Source organism: Larus michahellis, chromosome 23, assembly GCF_964199755.1.
Source record: "Larus michahellis chromosome 23, bLarMic1.1, whole genome shotgun sequence".
Classification (NCBI taxonomy): domain Eukaryota; kingdom Metazoa; phylum Chordata; class Aves; order Charadriiformes; family Laridae; genus Larus; species Larus michahellis.
The window spans coordinates 2550014-2576560 of NC_133918.1; the positions used below are offsets into that span (position 1 = coordinate 2550014).

A 26547-nucleotide genomic window follows, 5' to 3' on the forward strand; every position below is an offset into this window, starting at 1 on the left:
AACCATTGTTCAGCAGATTGCTGGGATGTTGGTCACTGACGCAGGTGTCTTCAGGTAACGAGTAGTACAACTGGCTGATGAAGAACTCGCGCTGAAGTTCACCTCGGTGAACTTCACCTTGTTGAGGTCCTCTAAGCTCAAAGGTTCTGACCACTTCTTAAAGCTGGTTACAGGTGTTTGTTTAATGGTGTCATTAACTAGTCTTGCTGATGGTCTTTAGACCATCCGTATTTGTGTGAAGTCTTTAGGCTCCCAGTACTTGATAACGATGGAGGAGGCGGTAAAAAAGGTAGAGGAAAAATTGGGAATAGAAACATGTCTGAAAGGGCCTCCAGTTCCTCTTATTCTTACTAGGAAAGTCACTTTGGCAGTCATACAAACATGCCACGTGTGTCACTATTTCTGTTCATGCCTCCTTTACAGGCCTACACTGATGAATTAGTGGAGCTTCACAGGCGACTAATGGCACTACGAGAGCGCAATGTGCTACAGCAGGTAGAGATCATTTGTCAGCTTTCTGGCAAGCTGTTGTACTCTGGTAACCTTTGTGTCCAAGGGTCTCAGACGGACCCCTGTGATGCTTGACCTCTCACTCGCCTCTCCTTCATGAGAGGGTCTGGTTCACTTTGGGAGGAAAGATATGTAGAAAAAAAAACCCATCAGATGTGCATGCAATGTTTTTGTTGGAAAAGATACAGAAGTGTGGTGTGTGCACCTTTCCTCTGCCACCCTGGTAGCAGTCCCAAGGCTGGGCTCTCTTGGTCTAATTTAAAAGGAAAGAAATGTGCCCATATCGCGTTCCCAACTGAGCTAGTCAGACATGCAGCAGGAGCTGGTTTGCTTTTTTGGGAGAGGATTCACTTCATGTTGTGAGACATTCTCATCTCTGAGGCTGTTCTAAAGGGATGAGAAAAGGACTGGATGGGTTGCTCTATATCTGCTGGCCTTTCTGCTGTCCTTAATCTTTATGGGGTCTCCATACATCCTTGCTTGTCTCCTTTCTGTACAGATTGTAAATCTCATTGAGGAAACCGGGCATTTTAATGTTACCAACACAACCTTTGACTTTGACCTCTTCTCCTTGGATGAGACAACCGTCCGTAAGCTGCAGAGCTACTTGGAAGCAGTGGCAACATGACGCTTGGCCTTAGAAGCAGGCTGCTTTTGAAACCAGAAATCCCGTTTATTGGTACCAGGAAACGAACCCATGGAACTAGGCCTTCTTATTCTCTTGATTCACCCGAAGCACTGCCTTAGAGAACAGCCATGCTCTATGAATGCACAGCCAGCTGCACTTTCTAGTAGGCTTCAAACAAGCACCCATATTGCTGAGTCTGTCCTCCCTAGCTTCATAAGTACGCTTGGGCACAGGTCCTGAGTAGAGCAAAAGACGTGCTGCACTTAGCTGCACAGTGTGACCTTTTTGGTTTTACTTCGAGAAAGTGTGTTTGAAGAGCACATTTTCAGGCATCTCTGAGATCTGAAGAAGTGTGGATGATGTTTTCTTCACCAAATCTAGGGACCAGCCTGCCTGTGGAGAGCTTTAGCGAGTCCCGTTTCCTCCAGCTCTGTGAAGAAGCGTTCATGCTGTGTAAGCAAGATTGGCTTTTACAAAGCTAGCCGAGAGACTGATGACAGAGGAGGCTTCCCAGGGGTCCCGCTGGTCTGCTGCAGAGGAAAGTGGGCAGATTCCAGTTTTGATCACTTGCAAGTTAGTTCTGCCACGGTTCGGTATAGAGCGCTGCTGTAATTTGGCTCCCGATTCCTACAGGGCATCGTTCCACACGCAGGACCTTCAGCTTCCTGCAGAGACAGTTCGTGCTCTTTGGAGAGGCCTCTAGAATCTGCTGTCTCCTGCTGGGGTTTTGAGATGTCTTGTTTGTTGATCTGAGCTCCTAAACAAAGTCTCACTCCTTTCAGTCTGCTTTAACTGTAATAGGACTACAAAACTGTAAGCTGTATATTTTATATATATATTATATATATGTATGTACTGTATGTATAAGAAGGGCCTAGTTGGGTCTTATGATCTTAAGGGTGTGTTTTTCTGTTATGTTTTTTAATGGCTATGGCAGGGGAAGGGCGCTTAATAAGATTTGACTTGTTTGTTAAAATGCCTCTTGTGGACAATTTTTAGTGTATGAAAGCTGAACAGCAATCTTCAAAGCATTTTGTGCTCTGGAAGGGACTCACCTGTCGTCTTTTCATTTGTCAGTGTTTAATAACTTTGCCAAAATAGGTGATTGGTTTTGTTCTATGTTCTCAAAGAGGAATCTCCTACAGTGGCCCCTATAGTAGTGGCTGTACTTTGGGAAAACCGAAACAAGGGAGAATTTTATCTTGGGACACACCTGGAAAATGCTGATGTAAAAACCAAGTCAAGTCAGGTTTGTTTCCTCCTCCCTTTCCCGCCCCGCTGCCTGTTAAAGAAATGGCAGAAAACAGTAAACACTAATCCAGAATCTTTCATATATTTCTAGTTAAACTAGTATTGACTTCCAAGTGTTGTCTAGGTGGGTGTGAGGAAAGTCCCGTGGCTTTCATCAAAACTGTATTACACTCCCGTTCCCTAAATTCAGTATTTTTTTTTTTGCAGAATTGCTCTGTTTTTCCAATCAGTGTGTAAGCTTTTGCCAAATGTTAAGTGGGCTGCAGGCAGCGAGGAGGAGAGCAGCGGTCCAGGGGAGCCTCCGCTCCCGAGTGGACCTCCCATATCTGTGAAAGCCCCCTGTGGGAGCTGGGGGGTTGTGTCACTCCAGGGTTGGCTGTCCCTTCTCCATTCTGAAATTGCAGTCCCTTGTTTTGGGTTACCCCTTTCTTTATCATGGAAATGTTGCAACTAATCAACTTAAGTGGCAATATGATGATAAGCTTGTTTGAGTTGGGTCATGTTGACCCGATTCCCATTAATTTTGTCTTTGTACCATCTTTCATGTGTCTCGTGTGTGTGTGCGTGTGTGTGTGTATATATATATATACACACATATATATATAAAAAATCAAGCTCATGCCAGGTGCAAACCCTGTCACAACAGTGATCTCAGCTGTTTTCTTTCTTGATGGACAATGCCAAGCCTGGATAGAAACCCTGTGCGCAAACGTACATAGAGAAGGTGGAGGACAGCGGGAAGAGGAGGAGCTGCCATTCTGTCTTGGTTGGCAGTGGGATGCATCATGGTGGAGGACAGCAGACGCAGGCCACGAGTGTCACAGACTCTCCCGTGTGCTGTGTTAGGGCTGGTGGGTATGTGCGAACTGCTCATGGTCTCTGTTGCATCTGTGGCGTGGAGGAGGCAAGCCTTGTGTGGTCGCTACGGCCCCAGACTTGGCTCCCTGGGTGTGCGGAGACTCCTGCCCGCTGCTCCCAGCGCAGGGTGGGGTTGGTGACGTTGTCCTGTCCCTGAAGCAATAGGATCAGCGGTGGTAGCCAGCCTGAGATCTCCTGAGGTCTTTTGCCTCCTCTCTCTACCCGGGTAACCCACTCCCACAGCCATTGCATCCTGTCGCCTATCCTGGCAGCGTTTCTTCTGGGACTGTCAGTAGCCTCCAGAGTTACTCCATGAGGGATGGGAGGTGCCACCTCCCTTCTGTCCCCTTCTCCTGTTCAGATCGGAATGGTCATGCTGCTCCCAGCCAGTCCAAGAACACGTGTGGGAGGGTGTTCCTGAACTTGGCTGGAAGTGCCTGGGGCTCCCGCCTGCGGCTGTGGCATCGTCCTGTCCTGGAACCGACTTTATTCGTGAAGTCTGATGAGCATTGATAGGAATTTTGTTTGGTTTTTATAAGAAGTATTTTACACATGGATTTTTTTAGACTGTTTATAATCTCCTTGAAAACCTGAAATAGGATTGTTCCCCCAGCAATAGTTCTTTTCCATTGTGTGCACATGCTGATTTGTTACTAAAAGGTTTCTTGCAAGTACTTAGTTGTTCTACAGAGTTGTTGTTTTTTGGGGTATGTGGTAGCGTTGGGGACCACAGGAGGAATGACTCTGCAAAGAAAGAATGGTCAAATTTGGGCCTCATCTTGTGTCCCCTTCTAGTTACATATGAACGAGTTCCCTGTGTAGATTCTCTATAGGCTGGCTGAATGCTGTTCTGAACATGCCGTGTACAGGTATTTGTGGATAAAGTGTTTGTTCTTGTGTCACTCTTGAGAGCATGGATGGATTATTGTACTATAGGAAGGAGGTGGCAGTGCTGCCGTCGGCATTGCTTCAGGTCTTCGAGGATGTGTAGTAGCTTGCGTTGTTAAAAAAAGGAGAAAAAAAAAAAAATACCCAAAATCGATTTCTAGCCATAATGGTTTTTCCAAGGAAAACAGACAGAACTCTGTTACTTTTCAGTGTCCTTCATCTTGTTACTGGAGGCGTGAACAAGTGCGGATCGGTCTGAAGGCTATCAGAGTTGCTTTGAATTGAATCGTGTTGGAGGTGAGATCAGGACACAGCTTTTCCTTTGTCCTTGGCCTTTGTATTAAAGGGCAAAAGAGGGGGCAGGAGTATTTTCCGGTTGTCTTGGTCTGCGTATGTATTAAGCCTTGAGGCTTTGATTACTGACATTTACTATTAAAAAAAGGAGGGGAAAAAACAAACAAAAAAAAGGATAGTAAGGCTGTCTGGATCCCAAACCAGCAGCTGAGGAATATTGGACATGTAGGTAACGAGACTGGCTGTGCTGTGGTCAGGCTGAATACATGGAAGTGCAATGATTTTGCCACCAGTTCTTCTGTTGCTGTGTGCGGTGGTAGCATCAGAACTAGCGAAGCAATTGATGCAACAATCCAGAAGCAGTTTTTTGTCAGATCTTGAACGTATTTGATGGTGAGAGAGGTTTAAACTTCCCTTACGGAGCTTGCCCTGTCACGTTCTCTGCGAGCAGAGAGCCGAGTCGCTCTAGTTCTGCGGATTTCAGCTGTCCCGTTGGCGAATGCACTGGAGCGCGGGCGCTGGGCTCGGATGGAGCTTCTCTCTGCTCGCCCAGGTGCCTGGCACTCACGAGTTGGCATGTTCGTGTCGATGCTGGAGACAACCATTGCGCACCTTGTTACCAGTAGTACTTCTAAAACGACGAAAATCGGTCGGTATTGCTTTCCTGGAGGCGTGAAATAGCCATCAAAAACTGACAAGATGAGTTTTGCACTCCTAAAGAAAAAAAATGTAAGTACTTCAACTTCTAGATAATTTTTAATTGTATTTCTGCCTAGAGCCGAGGTATTAAATACCTTGTCACTTGAGGATTTTAAAAGTTGTGTTGGGAAATGAATTCTTCACTCAGCTGTAAGAAATTCAGCTGGCCCAAGACTAACTTCAAGATTTAAAAAAAATAAAAAAAAATAAAAAAATCATGTTTGTAATACGTTACAGGATTGTTTGTCCTGAATTTTAAACTTTTTGTTAAATTTGTGGAACTATGGAGGAATTTTCTAGAAAAAGTGAAATAAAGTAAAGATGGAAAAGTAAAACTTCAAGTGTTTTTTTTTTTGTTTGTTTGTTGTGTTGCTTCTCCATGGGCAGCAACGAGGTTTTCCTGAAGCGCCTTGTTATCGAAAAGATTTTCCGTGGGAAATGCAGAAGCCGGTAACGCAGTCGGCTGCTCGGCAGCTCCGCAGGCGAGGGAAAGGAAACTTGTTCTAAGCGCAGTCGGTCTGGGGTAAGGCTCTGTTAACACGTTAGTGTGGTAAGTCAGTTGTTTAAATCCTGTCGCCGCTGCAGGGTGGTGTTTGGGTTCCCTGCGGGAGCTGTGAGCGCTAGGTGGAGTGAGCAGGCCAGGACACAGCTTCCCTCCTTGCTTCCCTGGGCTTTGAAGGGGTTCTCCACTGCTCCCAGAGCCTGTCGGAGCTTGTCACCAACCTGGCAGAGCCCAAGCGGTCCTTCGCCGTGGGCTGAGCACGAAGGGTAAGGCCAGGAGCTTCCTTCCCCATGCTGGGGTGGTTTCAGCCTTGATTGTGATCGTGGAGTCGGCTCTGGCTGCCACTCTCCCTGCAAGAAGGCAAATTACAACCTTCTCGCCGCTCCCCACGCTGTCACCTTGGCCCCTGACCTCAAGGCAGGGTTGAGGGTTATTTTGCAAAAATTACTGAAGCGTTAAGAGACACAAACTGCAGAGTTTGTTTATTAGGCATTCCTCTGAAAGTTGGAGACATTTCAAATTCTTACATCTGAGAACACAAATGATCGCGGTTACAATAGTGCATTACCCACCCTTCCCTACAGGGGCTGGAGGCACACGTGCGAGTGGAATTTCACCAAGCCCAGATCACATCCAAAGTTTTAGGTTTAAAAAACCCAGTCCCAGGTACTGTTAACACCCACGACAGTGAGGTTTTGGCACGATGTAGTGCTGTAGGTACAGCTGTGACCTGAAGCCAGCAGCTTGCTTGAGCTATTTGTATTATTTAATAGTTCCATTATCCCCTCAGAGCACCCGACATCTCTGGCTGCTCCTCCTTTGGTCATAGGAAACGCTACCCAGAACCACATGTACTCAGATCAGTGATTCCTACTTTGAAATAAGCCGTTTTACAAGCAATCCTTCATTTGCCGTTGGGATTAACAGTCCCTGCAGACACTGGACAGACTGGACTAAGCCTTGCACAACCATTTAGAAGTGACCTTCAAGAGCTCCTGGGTGCTTTGAAGAAGGCGAGCCCCTGTGTCCTACATTCCACGGAGTCAACGGCTGATCCCAGACCTCCAAGAGAACCAGCCCAACACCGTCTCCTCTCCACCAGTGCAGGTACAAAGCCTCAGCCCCTCGCGGGAGGCTCTGGCCCCTATTCCTATGATTTCAAGACTACAGACAGCTTTCACACGCACTTGTCACTATCCCTGGGTGTAAAACACTTCTCACAACACAGGCCACGTACACCACTTCAACAATACAATTTATGGCTTCGTTACAACTCAAAAAGATAAAACGGACCCAAAATATTGCACAGACAAACCCAGCAAAGGTGAGGTGCCGCACACACGCCAAGCCAGCGTGTGCAGTCAGGCGGCATTCATCATCTTCGACAGGAGCCAGGGTGTGGGGAAAGAGACTTAAAATAATGCAGATGTCATCAGCATGCAGTTAAACAGACACCGCTATAAAAAGACATCTGCCTTTCTCCCTCCGCGGGAAGATTGCAAGTCCTGATTGTTTTACATTCAAGCTCAGGAAAAGAAAACTTTGGTTAAAACATAACGTGTAATATGGATTTACGGTAAACATTGTATTGCCCTTATAAAAAATGGAAAGACAAAAAAAAAAATACAAAGCGGAGATGTTCAGGGCTATCTCAGCACAGACACAGGGAGACACTGAGCACGAACACGCTTGAGACGCTGCAGTACGAGGGCCAAAAGATGGACAGTGACAGGATGCAGAGGGGCTGCGCGGTTACTGAGCCCCCTTTATTTCAACAGGCCCAGGGAGCCCCCCCAGGCTTCGCTTCAGTCCACAGCACAGAGCTCCGCGCTACTGCCGGAGAGCGTTGGCTGTCGCGGTCGCTGTGTCCACATCCGCGTAGAACTGAGCGATTTGGTCTTTGTACTTCTGCACCACCACCGGGCGCTTCAGCTTCATCGTCGGGCCTGCGGAGAAAACACAGCACAGGTTTTAAGCGGTGACGGTACCGTTTGGAGACACAAATCCGTATTAGAGCAAAGCAAGCCTGGAGGAAGGTTCAGAATGCATGAACGTTCTTCTTCGAAATTGCTCTTTGTGATTAATAATGTCTCTGTTCCTTCCCCTGTGGGCAGAAAGAGCCACCCTGCAACAGCCACTGCAGAACCACGGGTAAGCGCTGCTCAGCTCAGCTCTGCCGGGCAGAAGTGGGAATTCATTCCGCCCTCCCCAGAGCTGTGACATGGAAGAGCCACGGTGAGGGAGGGCCGTGGGTGGCTCTGTGTACTGGGGGTCCGGGTTGCGTTGTCCATCCAAGAGCCGAGGAAGGTGACCCCAAACGCCCCACTCACCAAGCTCGCCCCCAAAGAGGGAGAAGTCCTTCTCCAGAAGGACCCACTTCTGGACTTTCTGAGCATTCGAGACGGCTCCCTCGTTGACTGCCGAAATCCCCTTCTGGATGGCCGCGTAGACCGCCTTGTCTTTGCTGCTGATGATTTCGGAGACTTTGGTGGCCTTGCTGCCCAGTTTCTGGCAGTACTCCACAGCCTCTGGAGTGAGATCGTCTCCTGGCTCTCCCGTTTCGACGTCGACATTGCACTGCAGGGCAAGTCACAACAGGTAACTTCGCAGTGCTAAACGCTTGATTGCCTTCATGCTAACGAGCCTTACAGCCATGGGAAGCCACCCTATCTCCTTCCCCACCCCAGTGCCAATTGTCCAATTAATCAACCACTGCAATTTGCATACGCTTGATGCAAACCGCTGCTTCAAATGAAAACTCATTGAGGCAAAACGCAGACGAAACCCCTCCAGCTCTCCACGTACTCAAGAGCCGTGTCGATACCAAAGAGCGAGCTGGGTACAGAGCTCGGCTTCCAAATTCCTCCTGAACTATCCCAAGTTGATCACTTTTTTTCCTGGACCTTTTTTCCGGACCTCAGCTTTATCCCCCGCATCTCACAGCAGCGTTAACAGTCTGTTGGAAGTCACCCCATGCAGCACCTGACCAAGATGAGCAGCAGCACCACCTCCAGGGCCTGGCTGGGCCTCTCTTGCACAAGGGCCAGGAGGTTGGCAGTCAGTCTCGCTAACGAGCAATTATCACTGTCTGAAAAACCACCAGCCTGCGGGGTCTCCAGAGAGAACACAGTGCAGGCCACCACAGATGCGTCACTGTGGAGTTTAAAGCCGGTGTCTTAAAAAGAAATCACCGACAGCTCCTTAGTGTCCAGACCTCTCCGGGAGATATTAAAAATGGGTAAGAAAAGCAGAAGGGTTTCTTTTTTTCAGTCTCACTTTGAGCTCTTTTATTTCTCTTTCTTTCTGCCCGGTGTGCTGCAGGGTTGCCCCGGCGAACAGAGGAACCTGTTCATCTGACCAAGTGGCGACGCTCATCTTCCTGTAGCTACAGCTACCGTTTGCAACTCAGCTACAACAAGTCATACTCCACCGTGCCTCCCGTCTCTAGAAGCCACCCTAAAAATGTGTAACTTATCTTCCTCACTGGAATTAAACGTTTCTCAACACAGGTGGATTCCCATCCCGTTTTCCATTACCTTTAGCGTTAGAAGCATAGCAAGGAATTTCGCTTTGTCTCCCACCAACATCGCGTTGCTGATGATGGGAACAGCATCTTTTACAGCGTCCTCGATTGGAACGGGAGGAACGTTCTCACCTCCCGCAGTGATGATGAGCTCTGGAAGAGAGTCAAATCTTGATTAATGCTTAGAGCTTTCCCCCCCCCGCCCCGTCCTGCACAAACTGAAATAACTTTATAGCTGCTTGAGGTCGGTGTCGCAGCGTCTGGAGAAGGCAGCGAGCCAGGAGGACTCGGGTGGGGCTGGGAGGGGTGAGACCGATGGCGCGCACACAACCAGCATTGTAAAAACTGCTTTAGTGCTGCAGGGAGTTTTGCGCTTTGGGAACAGGGGGTGAGGCGTACGAGCACCTCAGTACCCTGCCACCGTCACCTCGGACTCCAAAGCTTAAGGTGGTACCCGAATTGTTCAGAAAGTGAAGTAAAAAAAGTTTGCTGAGGCAAAGCGGCATTTTTGAAGAGACAGAGGGCAGCGGAGAGCCTGCCCTTCGGGGCTGTCTTTCTTTTATAGATTTCTTAAAGCAGACCCTTTGCGTGACCATTCATCTCTTTTTGATGATTGAAATCTCGCATGAGAGTGGATTTGTTTGGGATGGGTCGAAGCGGTGTCCCAAGGCCTGCCTTGCTGCAAAGCCATTTTCGCAACAGCGTTACGCTGCTGTTTTCTCTTGGAAGCTCAGCTAGCAAAGCCAGCCCAAACGGGAGGCACCGAAAAAACAAGTCAACAAAGCATTAACTGCTGCTGCTGAAATCGGAGGATTTCCTCCTTGCTCTGCAAACACACACAATAGTTTCAGAGGTCATCTCTCCTGCTGTCACACACCGTGTCACACGCTCAGTGACAGGACATGCTGCAGCCATATTCCCGTTAAAGACTTCAGAAGAAGTATTGGAATATTCTCCTGTGCAATCCACAGCCAGATAACGAGTGGGGTCTGAACTCGTCCTATGACAGCACTGTGTAACCTCACACAATCACAGAACGTCGGGGTTGGCAGGGACCTCTGGAGATCATCTCCTCCAACCCCCGGCCACAGCAGGGTCACCCACAGCAGGTGGCACAGGAACGCGTCCAGGCGGGGTTGGAATGTCTCCAGAGACGGAGACTCCCCCACCTCTCTGGGCAGCCTGTGCCAGGGCTCTGCCACCCTCACAGCAAAGAAGTTCCTCCTCGTGTTGAGATGGAACTTCCCATGGGCAAGTTTGTGCCCGTTACCCCTTGTCCTGTCCCCGGGCACCACTGAGAAGAGCCTGGCCCCATCCTCCTGACACCCCCCCTTTGGATATTGCTGAGCATTGATGAGATCCCCTCTCAGTCTGCTCTTCTCCAGCTGAACAGCCCCAGGGCTCTCAGCCTTTCCTCAGCACAGAGGTGCTCCAGGCCCCTGGGCACCTCCATAGCCTCCACTGTCCCCTCTCCAGCAGTTCCCTGCCCTTCTTGACCCAGGGAGCCCAGAACTGGACCCAGTGCTCCAGCTGTGGCCTCCCCAGGGCAGAGCAGAGGGGGAGGATGACCTCCCTCCATCTACCTGCCACACTCTTCAAGACAACAGAGTCAGGGGATGCATTACCTTTAATTCTGCCCGTGATGTAGACGAATCCATCCTTATCATGCTTGCCCAGGTCACCGGAATGCAGCCAGCCATCTTCATCAATCGCCTCTCTGGTTTTTTCTTCCATGTTCAAATAGCCCATGAAGATGTGCCTCCCCGAGAAGCAGATCTCCCCGTTGCCATCTCCGTCGGGCTTATGAATCAGCGTCCGGCAGCCTGTGATTTCCTTCCCACAGCTCAAAGAGAACACAGGCACAAACCCACGGCATTTTTAAAAAGAATAATATTAACACCCAGTAGCTGAGCAGTGAGGTTACAGCAGTCCCCTCTCAAGCATCTAAACAAAGCCGTGGCAGCTTTTTATTACAACTGCTTCAGCAAGGGACTTACGAGAGGCATCTGTTTACGTAAGGGGAACTGCAGAAAAAGTTGTTATTGCAGAGATGGGTGCTGACACACCTGGTGTTTTCCACCCATTGTTCTCAAACACCTGAGCTTTCAATTAGCAGATCTGTGTCCCTGGCACAAGCCGCTGCTGCTGGTATTTACTCTGCAGCCCGAACGAGCCATTCAAAGCAACAGCAGAGTCCTGCTGCCTTTCTTAATTGGACATCAGAGGGAACTGTAGGCTGGAGTTACCGATTCTTCCTCCTTCCCATCGACCCCTTGCTTCCTCCTCACTTTCTGGAGAATCCAGACCAAGTTAAATTTAAGGAACATGGCTGTTGCCCTGAGCGGATCTCTTCACCTGTGGCCAAAGGAACTGCCTCCCTAGCGGTTTTTAACGGCAGCAAGGCTCGGGATGAGCTGCAGCAGGCAGGATGGATGCGCCGGATGAGGAGAAACCTTAAAGCAACTCTTCCTCCCGGTCAGCAGCGCTCCACTCACGGGAAACCATTTACCTGCCCAGCTTGAACGCGTGAGGTAGAGAGATCGTGTGAGGCCCCGAGCTCTCGCTCATGCCGTACAGCTCCAACACAGGAATGTTCAGGCTTAAAAAAAATTCCAGCGTCTCCCTGGAGATGGGGGCGGCCCCCGTGTAGCACTTGGTGCATCGGTCCAGCCCAATGGCCTTTCGCACCTTCTTGTACACCAAGTGCCTGGCTAAGCGGAAATTCACCGGCACTTCAGAGTACCTGGAGGAGAAAAAAAACGGTTACAAGATCTCAGGCCTTTCATCTTCCTCCTATTTTACTTTATTCAGTAAAAAAATAAATTACTATCCCCCTCTAGCTCGTGCTGCTCAACCTCTGGTCCGACCGCAACATTTGGCTTTTACCATCCGTAAGTCTGGCCCGTTACACAGGATAGAATTCCTGATCTGATAGGAAAATCCTCCTAATGTTCATCATACCCCTTAAGCGTAGTTCATAATTACCCGTTCATCCGCTTCAGGTTTGTCTGCAGCCCGACTCCCTTGGCCCACGACGCCACTTTTCTTCTGAGCGTTGACGATTTTGCGCCGATGGATTTCATTTTTTCTTCCATTTTTTCCCAGACGCGAGGAACTCCCAGAAAAGCAGTTGGCCTCACGTCCCGCAGGGTGTCCACCAAGGTGCCCTGAGCGAAGCAGAATTTATTACAGCTTTCAGAAGTGCTTCGCTACAGACTTCAGGTCAGCGCTGGTCACTAGCCGAGGCCGAGGACTGGGCCACCAATTTTGAGGAAATGCTCATTTTCAAGTGCAGTGACACCAGGAGAAAGGAACCCCAGGAGCATGCAAATGCCTCAGCGGTTTTAAGAAACCACCAAGGGTCGATCTCTCGTGAGACCCCCCCTGGAGCACTGCGTCCAGCCCTGGAGCCCTCAGCACAAGGACACGGAGCTGTTGGAGCGGGGCCAGAGGAGGCCCCGGAGATGCTGGGAGGGCTGGAGCCCCTCTGCTGGGAGGACAGGCTGAGAGAGCTGGGGGGGTTCAGCCTGGAGAAGAGAAGGCTCCACAGAGACCTTCCAGCCCCTGCCAGTCCCTAAAGGGCCTCCAGGAAAGCTGGGGAGGGGCTGTTTGCAAGGGCATGGAGCGGCAGGATGAGGGGCGATGGTTTAAACTAGAGCAGGGCAGGGTTAGATCAGACATGAGGAAGAAGTTCTTTACACAGAGGGTGGTGAGACACTGGCCCAGGTTGCCCAGAGAGGGGGTGGAGGCCCCATCCCTGGAGACATTCAAGGCCAGGCTGGATGAGGCTCTGAGCGACCTGATCTAGTTCAAGCTGTCCCTGCTCGCTGCAGGGGGTTGGACGGGATGGCCTTTAGAGGTCCCTTCCGACCCAACACATTCTGTGATTTTCAAGCGCAGTGTCGCCACAAGAAAGGAACCCCAGGAGACACCAAGGGTCGATCTTTCCAGTGCCGACGCTGACACAGCACCCAGAGAAGAACCATTCTCAGGACACAGATTTAGCGGCGGTGGCGTTTTGCAATGTGGACAGAGTAAATACAAAGCCGTTGCTCAACCAAGCTGCCGGGGCAGAGAAGTGGTGGCCGGTGAGACACGGAGAAGCTCCGGTTGTGAAGTGCTTGGTCAGCTCGTCCGAGATTGCAACGTGGAGTCAAAAGGCAAAAGGTCAGAGTGGCTTAAACAGAGACCCTTAAACAGCAGGAGTCAGTCACGATGCAAATAAACCGAGTTAACCCGGCTTTTGGAACCATGAGATAATCACCCACGTTTGTTTTAAAGCACCCACCCAGCTACGAGCCGGTGGATGGGTGCAGAATTTTTAAGTCTCTTCTGGTTTTACCTTTAATGCGTCCGGCTGAGCAAAGAAAACTTGTGCGCCGAATGCCATTGCCGACCAAATATCCGACATCTGCGCAGCGATGTGGCTGAGGGGCAGGTAGCTGACCACCAGCTCCTGCTTTTCTTTAGCATCCGTCAGCATGATGAACCGCCCTGCCGCCACCGCCGTCCACGTCAGCTGGAACAAGAACCCATGTCGCCGTTAGGTGACGGCTCCGCCGAGCGGGCGCAGCACAACACGCAGCTCAAAACAAGCCCACCGTTTCCTGTGATCTGAACACCAGGCCTGTTTTTCGGCTCCTGCCTTCCCCCAGCACCCACCTAAGGTCACGGAAAGGACGTTTCTACAAAAAGGTCCTTACGTTGTCGTGGCTGAGCATCACTCCCTTTGGCTGCCCCGTCGTCCCCGAGGTATATATGAGCGTACAGCACTGGTTAGGCTTCTGCGAGTCAATGATTTCACGGAGCTGAGCGTCTGGAACATCTTTGCCAAGGTCCCTGAACTCACTCCACTGTGCACAGAAGAGAAGAAGCTCCATCACTTTGCAGGTTCCCCTTCCCATGAGGAACTAAACCCTTTGCTACACGTGAAGAGAAGGAAACCGCTTCCCACATCCAAACCTCTGGCGGAGGTTGTAAATGGGCACTGTCAGCCCCACGGTGTTTTCTGGCTGCCACAAGAGGCATGGCCAGAAGCAGAAGAGGAGAGGGGCCCGTCCTGAGGGAGCTTATTAGCTCTGCAGCAACCCCAGTCCTCACTGGGCGTAACTGGAGTAACTGTGGGAGCCCAGGCTGCCTCGCGGAGGTCAGCGGGGTAACAGACACCCTCCCTTACAGCACGCGTTATCCAGGTTTGAGCAACAGTGGACACCTACTGCTTCAGTGAGGCAAGAAATCCCCACCAAAACCAACACAAGCTCAGGGGGTGACAGTCCCGGGGAAGGTGACGGTCCATCAGCTGGACACCACCCGTGTTCACAAGCCATTCAGACGCCCAGCACTTACCGAGTACAGATTTGGCCTCTTCTCTTTTAGCTCTTCCCCATACTGGATAATAGCTTTCAGATGAGGTAGTTTATGCTGAATCTGTGTTAAGAAGGGAGATTTGTGAGAAGGAGCAAATCCTGCTTGTCTCTTCAGCTTAACCCCCCACTTAACGTGCGACTGCTGCTTGCCATCGCAAGGCAAGTGAAGAGAATCCCATCTGTGATACCGAAAGACGACAGAGAGAGAGAACTTTCTCACTAGAGAAAGCAATCATTTGCACGGGGATGCTGCCTGACGACCCGGGGAATGATCAGTTGTTGGTTTTGGCTTCTCATCTTTTCAGCTCGAGGCTTCGCTAAGGTGTGGAACCAGCGTTTAACCTCCATGTAACCTCTCGCGAGATTGAGCGCAAGCAACCACTCATCTGCCTTGAACAGGGAACGCACCAGGGATCACAGAATCATGAAACGGTTTGGGTGGGAAGGGACCTTAAAGATCATCTAGTTCCAGTCCCCCTGCCCTGGGCAGGGACACCTCCCACCAGCCCAGGTTGCTCCAAGCCCCGTCCAACCTGGCCTTGAACCCCTCCAGGGATGGGGCAGCCACAGCTTCTCTGGGCAACCTGGGCCAGGGGCTCACCCCCCTCACAGCAAACAATTTCTGCCTCACATCTCATCTTTCAGTGTAAAACCGTTCCCCCTCGTCCCATCGGAGCAGGCTCCAGCAGTTCACCTCTGCTTTCAGACCCAGCATTGCCCCCCCGCGTCTGTCAATGGGATGCCGTAACCCCCGCCATTTATAAAAAAAAAAAAAAAAAAAGAGGGATATTTACCTCTAAGATTTTCTGCAGCTGTTTATGGTTTTCCACAACCACAACGTTAGCGCCACAGTTCTCTGCTACGTAATGACAGGCCTCAGGAGAGTTTGTAGTGTAGATACCAACAGCAAATCCGCTACAAAGGAAAAGGGAAAAAAAAAAAAACCCAAACAACCCAAACCAAAACAGAAAAGGAAAAACACAGAGTTAGAGGAAAAGCAGAGCTGCTGGCAGAAGTCAGACCATTTCAAATTTTTAACTTTAGGAAGAATATCCCATAAAACGACAACAAAAAGTGAAGGGCTTAATTCCAAGAGCAAAGGCTCTGCTGTTCTGGGACACGGGAAATGTCAGAATGGTGCAAGGGGCCAAAATGCCTCAGGTGGAAGAAGGTTATCGAAATCCAGAGCTGTGATCCTCTGGCATTTCCCATCGTATTTTTAATCACGGTGCCAGTCAGCACGCTCTGGGATGAGCCTACTGTTCATCTTATTTTGAGAGAAGCACTGATGGCTAAAAAAACCCATAAAAATAATATTTTTTTGTCTCATTAATTCATTGAATCATAGAGTTGTTAGGGTTGGAAGGGACCTTAAAGACCATCTAGTTCCAACCCCCCTGCCATGGGCAGGGACACCTCCCACTAGATCAGGTTGCTCCGAGCCCCGTCCAGCCTGGCCTTAAAAACTTCCAGGGATGGGGCTTCCACCACCTCTCTGGGCAACCTGTTCCAGTGTCTCACCACCCTCATGGTGAAGAACTTCTTCCTAACGTCCAGGCTGAATCGACCCATCTCTAGTTTTAATCCATCCCCTCTAGTCCTACCTCTTCATAATGAAGAGAGAGTTTAGGTTCTAGCTATCTCAATTAAATTCAAATATAAGCAGTTGGGTTTGTTTTGGTTTTTTGTGCTTTATTTTGTTGGGTTTTGGTGGTTTGTTGGGTTTTTTTTGTTTGGTTGGTTGGGTTTTTTTATCAAAAACCACTTCTCACATGAATACTGTCACTCCTATCGGAAATACTGAAATTCCTATCTGAATGCTAAAGCAAAATACACATCAAGGGACGCCCCCCCGTTCCTACCCTGCGAGGATAGCTCCGATGTCCGCAATAAACCACTCCGCAGAGTTAAACCCCAAGATGCACACTCCATGGAAACGCTCCAGCCCCAGCTGTAAACAAGAGAGGAGATTACAGAGATCTTGGTTTGAGTTTTGGTTTGTTGTTTTTTTTTTCTTTGAAGAACGCTTCAAGTTAATTTACAGATCTCTGCGGTGAGTGCAATGTCGAGGGAAGAGTTCACGGAATCACGGAATTTTTCAGAGTTGGAAGGAACCTCTAGAGATGTCCCACTCCCCTGCTAAAGCAGCATTGCCCAGAGCACATCACTCAGGGCTGCCTCCAGAGAAGGGGACTCCACAACCTCGCCGGGCAGCCTGTTCCAGGGCTCTGTCACCCTCACCAAAAAGTTTTTCTCATATTTGGTCAGAACTTCCTATGTTCCAGCTTGTGCCCGTTACCCCTCGTCCTGTTGCTGGGAACCACTGAAAAGAGTCTGGCTCCATCCTCCTTAAACCCACCCTTTAGATACTTGTCAACATTCATAAGGTCTCCCCTCAGCCTTCTCTTCTCCAGGCTAAAGAGTCCCAGCTCTCTCAGCCTCTCCTCATCAGGGAGATGCTCCAACCCCTCAGTCATCTTTGTTGTCCTACGCTGGACTCTCTCCAGCAGTTCCCTGTCTCTCTTGAACTGGGGAGCCCAGAACTGGACACAGTATTCCAGCTGTGGCCTCACCAGGGCAGAGCAGAGGGGGAGAATGACCTCCCTTGACCCGCTGGCCACACTCTTCCCTGTGCAGCCCACAATTCCATTGGCCTTCTTGGCGACAAGGGCACACTGCTGGCTCATGGATAATTTACTGTCTACCGAGACCCCCAGATCCTTTTCTTCAGAGCTGCTTTCCAGCAGGTCCACCCCTAACCTATACTGGTGCCTGACATTCTTCCTCCCCAGGTGCAGGACCCTACACTTGTCCTTGTTGAACCTCATGAGGTTCTTCTCTGCCCAGCTCTCCGGCCTGTCCAGGTCACGCTGGATGGCAGCACGGCCCTCTGGGGTGTCAGCCACCCCTCCCAGTTTGGTATCATCAGCGAACTCGCTGAGCAGACACTCTGTCCCCGTGTCCAGGTCATTGATGAATACGTTAAACAACACTGGTCCAAGGATTGGCCCCTGGGGGACACCACGGGTTACAGGCCTCCAACTCGACCCTGCTCCATTAATCACAACCCTCTGAGTCCTGTCACACAGCCAGCTCTCGAGCCACCTCGCTGTCCCCTCGTCTAGCCCACACTTCCTCAGTTTCCTAAGGAGGATGTTAAGTGGGCATCCTTAGGAGACGGGGGAGGAGACAGTGTCAAAAGCCTTGCTGAAGTCAAGGTAGATGACATCTGCCGCTCTCCCCTCACAGGGCAGAGCACACGGTAATTCACCCAGAAGAATTTCGCAAAGACCTGATAGGGAACCAGCGGGGTTTCAGATCGGGCACTGCCCCGCTTTATCAGCTGGCAGGAAAAACAAGGATTTTGCCAGGGTCTGCGCTGGGTACGATACGAGGAGCTCACTGCCAGTCACGGTATGGTAACACCGTGGTTGTACAATGCGGGTGGTTATTCCCTTTGGGCTGGGAATGAGAAGGCAGGGGGTTAAGTTGGACGACGCCTCCCGAGACGTTTAGTCATTTAGTCCAGCTCAGGTGTGTCAGGTATCAACGACCAGAGCAACAAGCTCCAGCGACAGTCAGAGACCCTTCACTATGAAGTTCCAGCTGTCGAAGTCCCAGGCGTTAAATCCCTCTTCAGCCGTTCTCTGGCTTTGTCCCGGGAGCAGGAGTTTGTGCACGGGCAGATCCCACCACGGGAGCAGGGAGAGAGGGGCCGTAACGTCCAGAAATGAGCCTTCAGAACGGTAACGGCAGGGACGTGAAGTGCTGGTTTCTCTCTCCGAGCGTCTTAACTCCCAACAGCCCCGGCAAAAGGCTCAGCCAGTTTGGACATTTACATCTGCTTCCTAAGCATCCCTTCAAGTTTTTGCTTGGAAAGATTACTATTTACATGGCTCGCGTGGTCCAGCTCTGCCACGTACCTCAAACACTTCGCTTTCAGAAAAATGCGTTTCCTTACGCATTTTTATTTTTTTCACCCCAGCGGCACGTGGAAGCGACTTGTGAGAAACGCAAACAGAAGCGCTGCGCTCGTTGCCAAGCTGCGCGTGGCACGGCCGGGTATTTCCCCGCCACTCCAAGGCTCACCCGCGCTCAGCATTTGCAGGTTTTAGACACAGTTGACTCAGCGATTAAACCGACTGAACGCGAACGGGGAGAACTCACCAAAAGCTTACCTTCAGAAAGCTTTTTGCTGCTTTCCAGCACTCCTCATAGTACATCTTGTACGTTAGCTTTGTCCACTGGCCGCCCTTTTTGGATGCGAGGGCGTAATAATCGCCGTATCGGCTAACGGCTTCCCGGAACAGCTCGTGAACCGTCTTTGGCGCCTCGCTGCCTACGCCCCGCTCATCCAGCCGCAGCCTGACCTCCCCGTCTCGTCGCGTTGTCCACACGCCGGAGGCAGCAGGCGAAGAGGCCGCTTCGAAAGACAAGCGTTCGGCATCTCGTATTTAGAAATGGCTTGCAGCCGTAACAGAAATACAACCACGAGCAAAGGTAACGCAAGCAAGTGCTGTTATGCCCCCTCCCGCCCCCTCTTTTCTCACCTTGTACGGCAAACTTGCCAAGCATAAAACTCCCAGTATTTAAAACAAAGCTAAAAAGATGAAGCTTCTAAAGCACTTTCGAAATTTTGTTAAAAAACGATTCCCATTTACATCCCCCTCTAACCTGCTTTGCTGCCCTAAAGCTCTTCTACTGGTAAAGCGGCAGCTTCCTGCAGCAATCAACAGTCGTATCCACCCTGCTGTTTGTTTTTTTTTTTTCTTTTAAGGAGGACTGGAAGCGGTCCGTAATTACCTGGCAGATGAGCACTAGGCAGTGACACCGCCTATTTTGCTCCTCGAAGCACAGCTGTGCTTCAAAGTCCAAGTTCAAGATGCTTCTGGAGAGACCGTCCTGCAATTCCAGTTTCTTCTTCCATTGTTACGGTTTGATAAATTCCCCTCTCATTTCAATAATAATAATAATTCTGTGCACGCCGCAGGAACTAAAAACTCTTTCCGCTTACCTTTGGAGCCAAGCGTGTCCATCCGACATCCCTCCGTCTTCCTCTCTTCAACGGGCTCGGGGCCGGGGACCTCCACAGCTCTGCAAGGCAAAGCCAGGATTCAGCGCGCGGGCTGAAGAACGCCTGAGGGGCGCCCGCGCCATCCCTGCATCCTGCCAGTCCTTGGATGTCACCAAGGATTAGCGGTTCCTGACGTTCTGCAGGTGACTTCATTAATTTGACTAGCCTGCACGGCTACGTCAACGAAACGGGTTCCTCTAGGAGAGCGGGCGAGCTTTGCCTGCGCTGCTCTTAAACACGCGTGTTGTCCTGCTGGTAGCTCTCGTTTCGGACGAGCCGCAGAAGGATGCGTAAATATGCAGAAAACGGTGATAATTTAACCCCAGAGGCCAGCTCCAGGGGCCTGAAACAGCGTGTGGAGCCGCGAGGAGGAGAGGGGCGGGACGGGGCACGGGGGGTGCTCGTCCCCTCTCTGCAAGACAGGGTCTAACGAAGGGAGGCCCCCGCGAAGCCGGACATCAGCGCCCCCATCGTCACCCCACGGGGAACCCCCAGAGGTTTCCTGCCGAGGCCGGTCCAGCTGCAGAGCAGGAAATGGATTCAACAGGAAATCTTGCTTTTTGGCATCCCGAATAAAGCCAGTGCACGGGGCTCCCGCCAGATGTCTGTGAGGAAACGGGAACAGGCCCGTCCCCCGTAGCCACGCTCCTCACCAGCGGCTTCTCCTGCGGCGCCAGCGGAAAGCTGCCCCATTTTTTTTGCTCTCAGCTTTGCAAGATCTGGTGAAACGCCACCTGCCCGCGCTTGTAGAACAGGGGGCTTCCTCCGTCCCCTGCCAAGGGAGACTCTCACAGCCGTACGTGACGAGGATACGGAACAATCGAGTCTCACGTCCCACTTCAGACCACAAGTTGGAAGCCAGACCCGGTGAGATCTGGTATTCACGTCCGTCCCCACGTTCTGCCCCCAAAGGACATCCCACCCTCCAACCTACAGGCAGGTGACGCTTGTTCCCCTACCCTGGGCCATGCCCTGCCTGGATCACCAACGTAGCACTGAGGTCCAAGCTCTAGTTGACCCAAGACTATATTCCAGAGAGCCAAAACGTCCCCCTTGCCTTGCCGAAGAGCCCTCCTGCGCCTCTTTGCTCCCGGCCATCACCAAGGTGTTGGTTTCTTCATGCCAGCGGCGGGTGTTTACTCTTCCCCCGTGGCAGTGGTTGGTCCCTCTCCACCACCAGCTCCCAGCTCTTCTAGAAGGGCTGCGCATCCCTGACATCACAACGGCCCCAACCCCATGCGGGGGCAGCTTTGGGGCGAAAAGAGCCCCAATGTCCCTGCCTGCCACCAGCACAGCCCACCCGCAGGCAGGAGCTCCCCCGGTGGGACCAATCCAGGAGGGTTCCCCCCGCGCCCCACGTCTTCTTCCCCTTCTACCAGACCAAAGAGAAGCCGAGCCAGCACGCGGCTCTGCGCGAGTAAAGCGTTTCCCTCTGTTTTACGTTTTCCCCTGAATTTCTAGGGGGATCGTCAACGCTTATTGCTTTGGGCGCACGGTAAGATTTAAGATGGTCCTGTCCAAAAGCAGCACTGCTTCTCCTGTCCGCAAGCCAGAAACTAGAGGGAAGTAAATCAAAATTATTTTTTTTTTTTCTTTATTTCCCCCAAAGGGATTACGGGATGTTCCCTACTACGCGTTTCCTCCTCATTATTGAGAGCATTTTTCAGCACAAATTAATCCACAGTTGCGATAGTTCCGCACCGTTTCACCACCAGCTTTTACGATCAACGCATGCAAATGACCCAGTAACACCAGCAAAAAAAAAAAAAAAAGAAAAAAAAGCCCCAGCTGTTTCCCTCCCAGTGACTCAAATCATCTTTTTCTCCCCCTTTAGTACACGTAAGTCACGTGCAGCCTGAAAAAAATCAAGCAAAGAGGGTTTTTGTCAGCTATATCTCATTACGCCGGGGAGATCCAGACCCTTAATTGCTGTTCTGCTCTTTAGCAAGAGGCTGCTGAGATTTACAGACGGGAGTTTGATAAAAAAAATCAGCACAGAAACCATCCTCTGCTGCCTGTACAGCAATCAACGCAGGACTGGCTCGGTATTCGAAGTATTCAATCGCTGACCTCCCAATTAAATAGGTTAACAATTAGTCAAAGTTCCTTTAAAAGGGGCAAACTTTCTGCCTACGCAGAACGTCCTGCCACGCCGGGGCTCTCGGTTCACATTAAACGCACCCGGCTTCCAGCGCCGTCCTCCGCGTGGTGCAGCACATCGAACTCCCTTCCTCTTCTGCCGAGAGGAGGATTTGTAGATTTTTTCAAGACTGTACATTCAGCTTTTACATTTTGGAAACGATAAAAATTGAAGGATTTTTTTTTTTTTTTTTTAAAAAGTTCAATTTGAAGAATCGAAATTTCTTCAAAACAAAAAAAATTAATCAATCTAAGTAAACACGATAGAATAAAAACTACACCCTATATATACACAGGTCACCACAGAGAAAATAAAGACTTAAAAAGCACAAACCTAGCAGAAGAGTTGAGCCGTACATCGTCCAGCGACACCTCGCAGTTCCCGGCAGGATCCGAGTTACAATAAACCGCAGGGACGGGTTCCGCGAGTGCCATCCCTGCCTCTGACTCACACAGCACCGTCCCTGTCAAAACAGGTTTGGGGAAGAAAAAAAAAAAAATAAATATCAAAATACAGTCAAACACACGAGTAAAATCAGCTTCTGCGGGTCCCTGACCCGAGGCAGCCCCGAGATTGCCGGATTTGCGTGAAATACGGTAAATCCTCCCAGCGGACGCGGCGCACCCCGCATCGCCCCGTTAAAAAAAAAACCAAACCAAAACAAAACACAAACCTCGGCGTTGGGCGATACACCCACCCCCGCCTCTGAGAAGGACCCTGACAATTTGACAGAGCACAAATTTAAATTTTACCCTGCCTTTGCCCCAAACGCCCCCCCCCACCCCCACCCCCGCCCCGACCCCGTCACCGCAGGGCTCCGGGTCCGGCCGTACCCCGCATCGCCTTTGTCCGGCCGCTCCCGCAGCGGCTCCGCACCGGCGCCCGGCAGCAGGAGGAGGAGGAGGAGGATGTGTAATATCCTTTATTTTTAAACTAGCGCCCAGGAGGCAGATCTGGAGCATCTTATGTCATGTGCTGCCTGCCTCGCAATTGGAAGCGGCTCCTCACCCCACACGCCGCAGCCGCTTAAGGAAGCCCCGGCCCCACGCCGGCCCCGCACGCCCGGGATTTGGGGTGTCGTCGTCCCCCCCACCTCGGAGGTTTAACACGATCCGGGGAAAAAAAAAAAAAAAAAAAAAAACCAAAAACGATGCTTTGGCAGCTGTTGGTTTTTTGGCAGCTTCTGCGCCGCTCTCAGTACTTTGTCGTTAGGGGATTTCGTCACCTGCACCAAGCACTTCCCAGCACCCAAAGCAACGTCGGTTTTATTTAAGGTTTACATTTGTCACAAGCCTTTGGCGCTTCTGTTTAATTGTTTCCGGGGATTTCTAACTGGTTGGGGACGAACCTCATCACCCTTCATCTTTTCAAAAAGTGGATTTTTAGCACCCCGTTTTGTAGCCGCGTCAGGCAGACGCTATTTAAAGCGGGCACGGCAGAGAGCGCGTTTGTCGGAATGACGGCAGACAGGAGGAAAAGGGAAGAGCCCCTCCATCCAATGAATCCGGCGGAGCCAAGCCGCAGCCTTCAGCCTCTGACGGCAGTGGAGAACGGTGGCCAGCCAGCAGGGCAGCGGGCTGGCCAGCCACCAGCCCCGGGTGGCACGTGTTCCGTCCCCCCCCCCCTCCACCACCAGGCAAGGACACGTCGCTGCTCACCCCACACTCGGCTCCGGGCTGCAACTCACAACGCGGAAAATAGTCACATTCACACGTGGCTGAGGAAGGGACGTCACCAAAAATGCCAGCTCTGAGATAACTGGCAGACATCACCCAGTGCCCCATTCTAGGCTAAAAGAGTGGGGTTTTCTATTTATTTTTTTTTTCTAATAAGGCAGCTGCGAGGAAAGGGGTGTTATCTCTAGAGCGGCCACCCAGACCTGTGACACCCGGGCTCAGGCCTCTCCCCAGCCCGGAGGGACTCAGCCCCACACCGGGAGGAACGTGCTGGTTCCCAGACACGGATGTGCCGCCACCTCCGGCTCCGGCTCACGGAGGGACCTGGGCAGGGGGTGAGGAGGGACGTGCCGTAGAAGCTGTCATTGGGCTTGACCCCTTTCGCAGTACTGCCCCCACACTCCTTCCCAGCGCCCCACAACAAGGGTTTGAGGCTCCCCAGCATCCCTGCAGGAAGCTTTTCTCTCCGTGCTAATCACAGCCTTTCTCTTGCCGTCTGCTCGTTAATGCAGCAGGAAAGTTTGAAGGGGAAGGGTGGAGGTGTCCTCACACCAGCATCCTGCAGCCCGGCGAGCTCTCGGGCAGCAGAGGTTGGTTGGAAACACGTTGGGCAAAGAAAGGCCAATCTCCCAGGTGCTCAGGAGTCATATAGTCATGGAACGGTTTGGGTTGGAAGGGACCTTAAAGGCCACCCAGTGCCACCCCCTGCCCTGGGCAGGGACACCTCCCACCAGCCCAGGTTGCTCCAAGCCCCGGCCAACCTGGCCTTGAACCCCTCCAGGGATGGGGCAGCCACAGCTTCTCTGGGCAACCTGGGCCAGGGGCTCACCCCCCTCACAGCAAACAATTTCTTCCCCAGATCTCATCTCAGTCTCCCCTCTTCCAGTTTCAAACCCTTCCCCCTCGTCCCGTGGCTCCCCTCCCTGCTCCGGAGTCCCTCCCCAGCTTTCCTGGAGCCCCTTTAGGGACTGGAAGGGGCTGGAAGGTCTCCCCGGAGCCTTCTCTTCTCCAGGCTGAAGACCCCCAACAACAATTTAGGATGGGAGCAAAGATGTGAGGACGCACACGCTCTGAGTGGCTCTGCTAAGCACTGCAGCCAACCCCCCCGGGCTCAGCACCCACGGCTCTGCTCCACGAGCCCCTGGAAAGCCCCCAGGAGCTCACCAGAGCCGGCGGGAGCTCACCGCGGGTCCCGAGCGGGATCAGGAACGATCCTCCCCTGCCACAAGCTGTTCCCGGCAGAGGTAACACCCCACACTGCGCCAAGGGCGTGCAGGGAGACGAGGGACACGCACCCAAAGAAGAACCTGCCGGAGGAACCCTCCCTGTTAACGAAGCCCGTGTGACAACCTGAGTGATTTAAATACAAAGCGTCTCCTGCGCTGAGGGAGCTGGAAGTTGGGGAGGGATTTCATGGCAACCACCGCGGAGCTCCACGGACAACACCGAAGCGGGGTCTGATGATGACGCGCAAACTCGTGACGGTCAAGGGGAGTGAAGGCTCCGAACACACCTTTACTCCAAACGCACCCACAGAGCCCCAAAAACCAGCTCAAATTCAAATTAGCGCACGGGTTCACGCTGCACACCGCGACACGTTCCAGCTCGGCCCACTCCCCTTCCCGGTACGGGTTTGGGTTTTTTTTTTTCCCCCCCTTTTTACCGGTAAAGGCACCGTGTCTGACCCGCTGCGGTTATCGCCGTGCGGATCGGCTTCAGGCGGTCACCGCGTTATCTCGCTGCCTTTCCCCCTTTCCACCAAAAACTGAAACTTGGCCTTTTTGTCCCTTTTTATTTTCCTTACAGATTTATCGGGCGAGGAAACAGACGCCGAGCAACCCGCTCTTCCTCTTCTGGACGAACTCTATTTTTAAAAGGGCAGCGCCAGGAGCCTCCCAAGCCCCGCAGGCCGGGATGGGATGTCGCCCGGTGCCTCCTGAGGCAGGAACGGGGAGAACAGGCGGAAAACCGACGCCGGCCCCCGGGAGGGACGACCCCGCACCGGGGACCCGCAGCACCCGCCGTGGCGGGACGTTGGGCTCCATCGGGGCTGACGGAGCTGCCCACGGAGCGGCCCCCGCCGAACTCGTTATTTACTCGTTATTGCTAAATTTTGAGCAAATTGCTTCTCCAGGAGCCCGGGATATTTTCGGTGAATTCCCCGGCAGCGTGACTCCACCCGGGTTTAATTTCCTCTTTCTTCAGGTGCTGGCGGCTTCGCCGCGCCGTGGCCGCAGGGGGTGGGAGCCCCCCGAGGGTCGCCATCCCGAAGACCCCCCCACCCGCGGGTCTGCCCCCTCCCCCTCCATCCTGCCACCGGCGGGACCGGGGCCGGGCCTTCCCCTCGCAGCCCCCCAGCGCTGCCCCTCACAGGCCCCAGACACACCGGGGGGGGGGGAGATGTTATTTAACCAAAACCTCCAAGTTTTTGGCCGGCCCGCCCCACTGGCGAAAGGCGCGTCAAGCGCAGCTGGCTCAGAAGTTGCCGGAAAGGTTAATTTCGCAGTGAAACCCGCACACCCCCCGGAGAGGGGGGGGGGGTGTCCGAGGCCCCCACCGGGCCCCGGCCGCGCAGCCCCCCCTCGGGACACGCGGGGGTCCGCAGAGACATCGCGTGGGCGGGGCCAGGCCGTGCCCTCCCCCCCCCCCGGCTTTCCCGCGCTGATTTTCCCGCGCCGCGAGGGGACCATGAAGCCCTCACCCCCCCTCCCCACGCGCGCGGCCGGTCGCGAGGGAAGGCGGGAACCCCGCGCGCACGCGCCGTTACCTCCAACTGGAGCCGGCGGGAGCGCGCGGCAACCCCCAGGCGGCGCGAGAGCAGCTCTGCCGCGCGCCGCCACGCGGGGCCCGCCTTTAGAGCGTTCGCGGCGGCGGGCAAGGGAGGGGGGCGTGGCCAGCCCTTGGTCACACCCACCGCCACGCCCCCTCCCGCTCGAAAGACCCGCGCGGCCGCGCCATTGGCGCAGGCGGCGGTCGGAAGGCGGCGAGGCTCCGCCCCCTCGCCCGCGCGCCGCGGGGTTACCCGCGGTCATTGTCCCGGCGGGCAGTGCCCAGCGCCGGCAACAGGGAACCGGGAACCGGCCCCACCCGCCGCCCCCCGGGGCTGGGGAGAGCACGGGCTGAGCCGGCGCAGCGGTG

General features: G+C 52.5%; 2 protein-coding genes across 6 annotated transcripts in view; one reads left to right on the plus strand and one right to left on the minus strand.

Annotated features, from left to right (window-relative positions):
• MLLT1 (MLLT1 super elongation complex subunit) overlaps positions 1–5463 on the plus strand; it is a 32472-nt gene extending 27009 nt beyond the window's left edge. For both annotated transcript variants that reach the window (XM_074565372.1, XM_074565371.1), the window contains exons 11-12: positions 424–495; positions 1010–5463. In XM_074565372.1, coding sequence (XP_074421473.1) covers positions 424–495; positions 1010–1138 — 201 coding nt within the window. In that variant the 3' untranslated portion in view covers positions 1139–5463. The remainder of the gene's footprint in view (positions 1–423; positions 496–1009) is intronic.
• Positions 5464–6085: 622 nt separating this feature from the next.
• On the minus strand, positions 6086–26269 carry ACSBG2 (acyl-CoA synthetase bubblegum family member 2). Of its 4 annotated transcripts, none has more exons than XM_074565368.1 (15): positions 26177–26269; positions 22067–22196; positions 19534–19613; positions 18698–18942; positions 16382–16470; positions 15314–15434; positions 14500–14580; positions 13857–14006; positions 13496–13672; positions 12139–12320; positions 11663–11896; positions 10779–10996; positions 9167–9306; positions 7961–8207; positions 6086–7576 (listed from the first exon to the last, which is right to left on the minus strand). In XM_074565368.1, the coding sequence occupies exons 2-15, from the start codon at positions 22165–22167 to the stop codon at positions 7461–7463; spliced, it is 2181 nt and encodes a 726-aa protein (XP_074421469.1). In that variant the 5' UTR covers positions 22168–22196; positions 26177–26269; the 3' UTR covers positions 6086–7460. The 4 variants fall into 4 exon arrangements, with proteins under 4 accessions (XP_074421469.1, XP_074421471.1, XP_074421470.1 ...); XM_074565370.1 differs by lacking the exon at positions 26177–26269 and adding an exon at positions 25589–25607; XM_074565369.1 differs by lacking the exon at positions 26177–26269 and adding an exon at positions 23392–23823.
• Between the last annotated feature and the right edge of the window lie 278 nt (positions 26270–26547).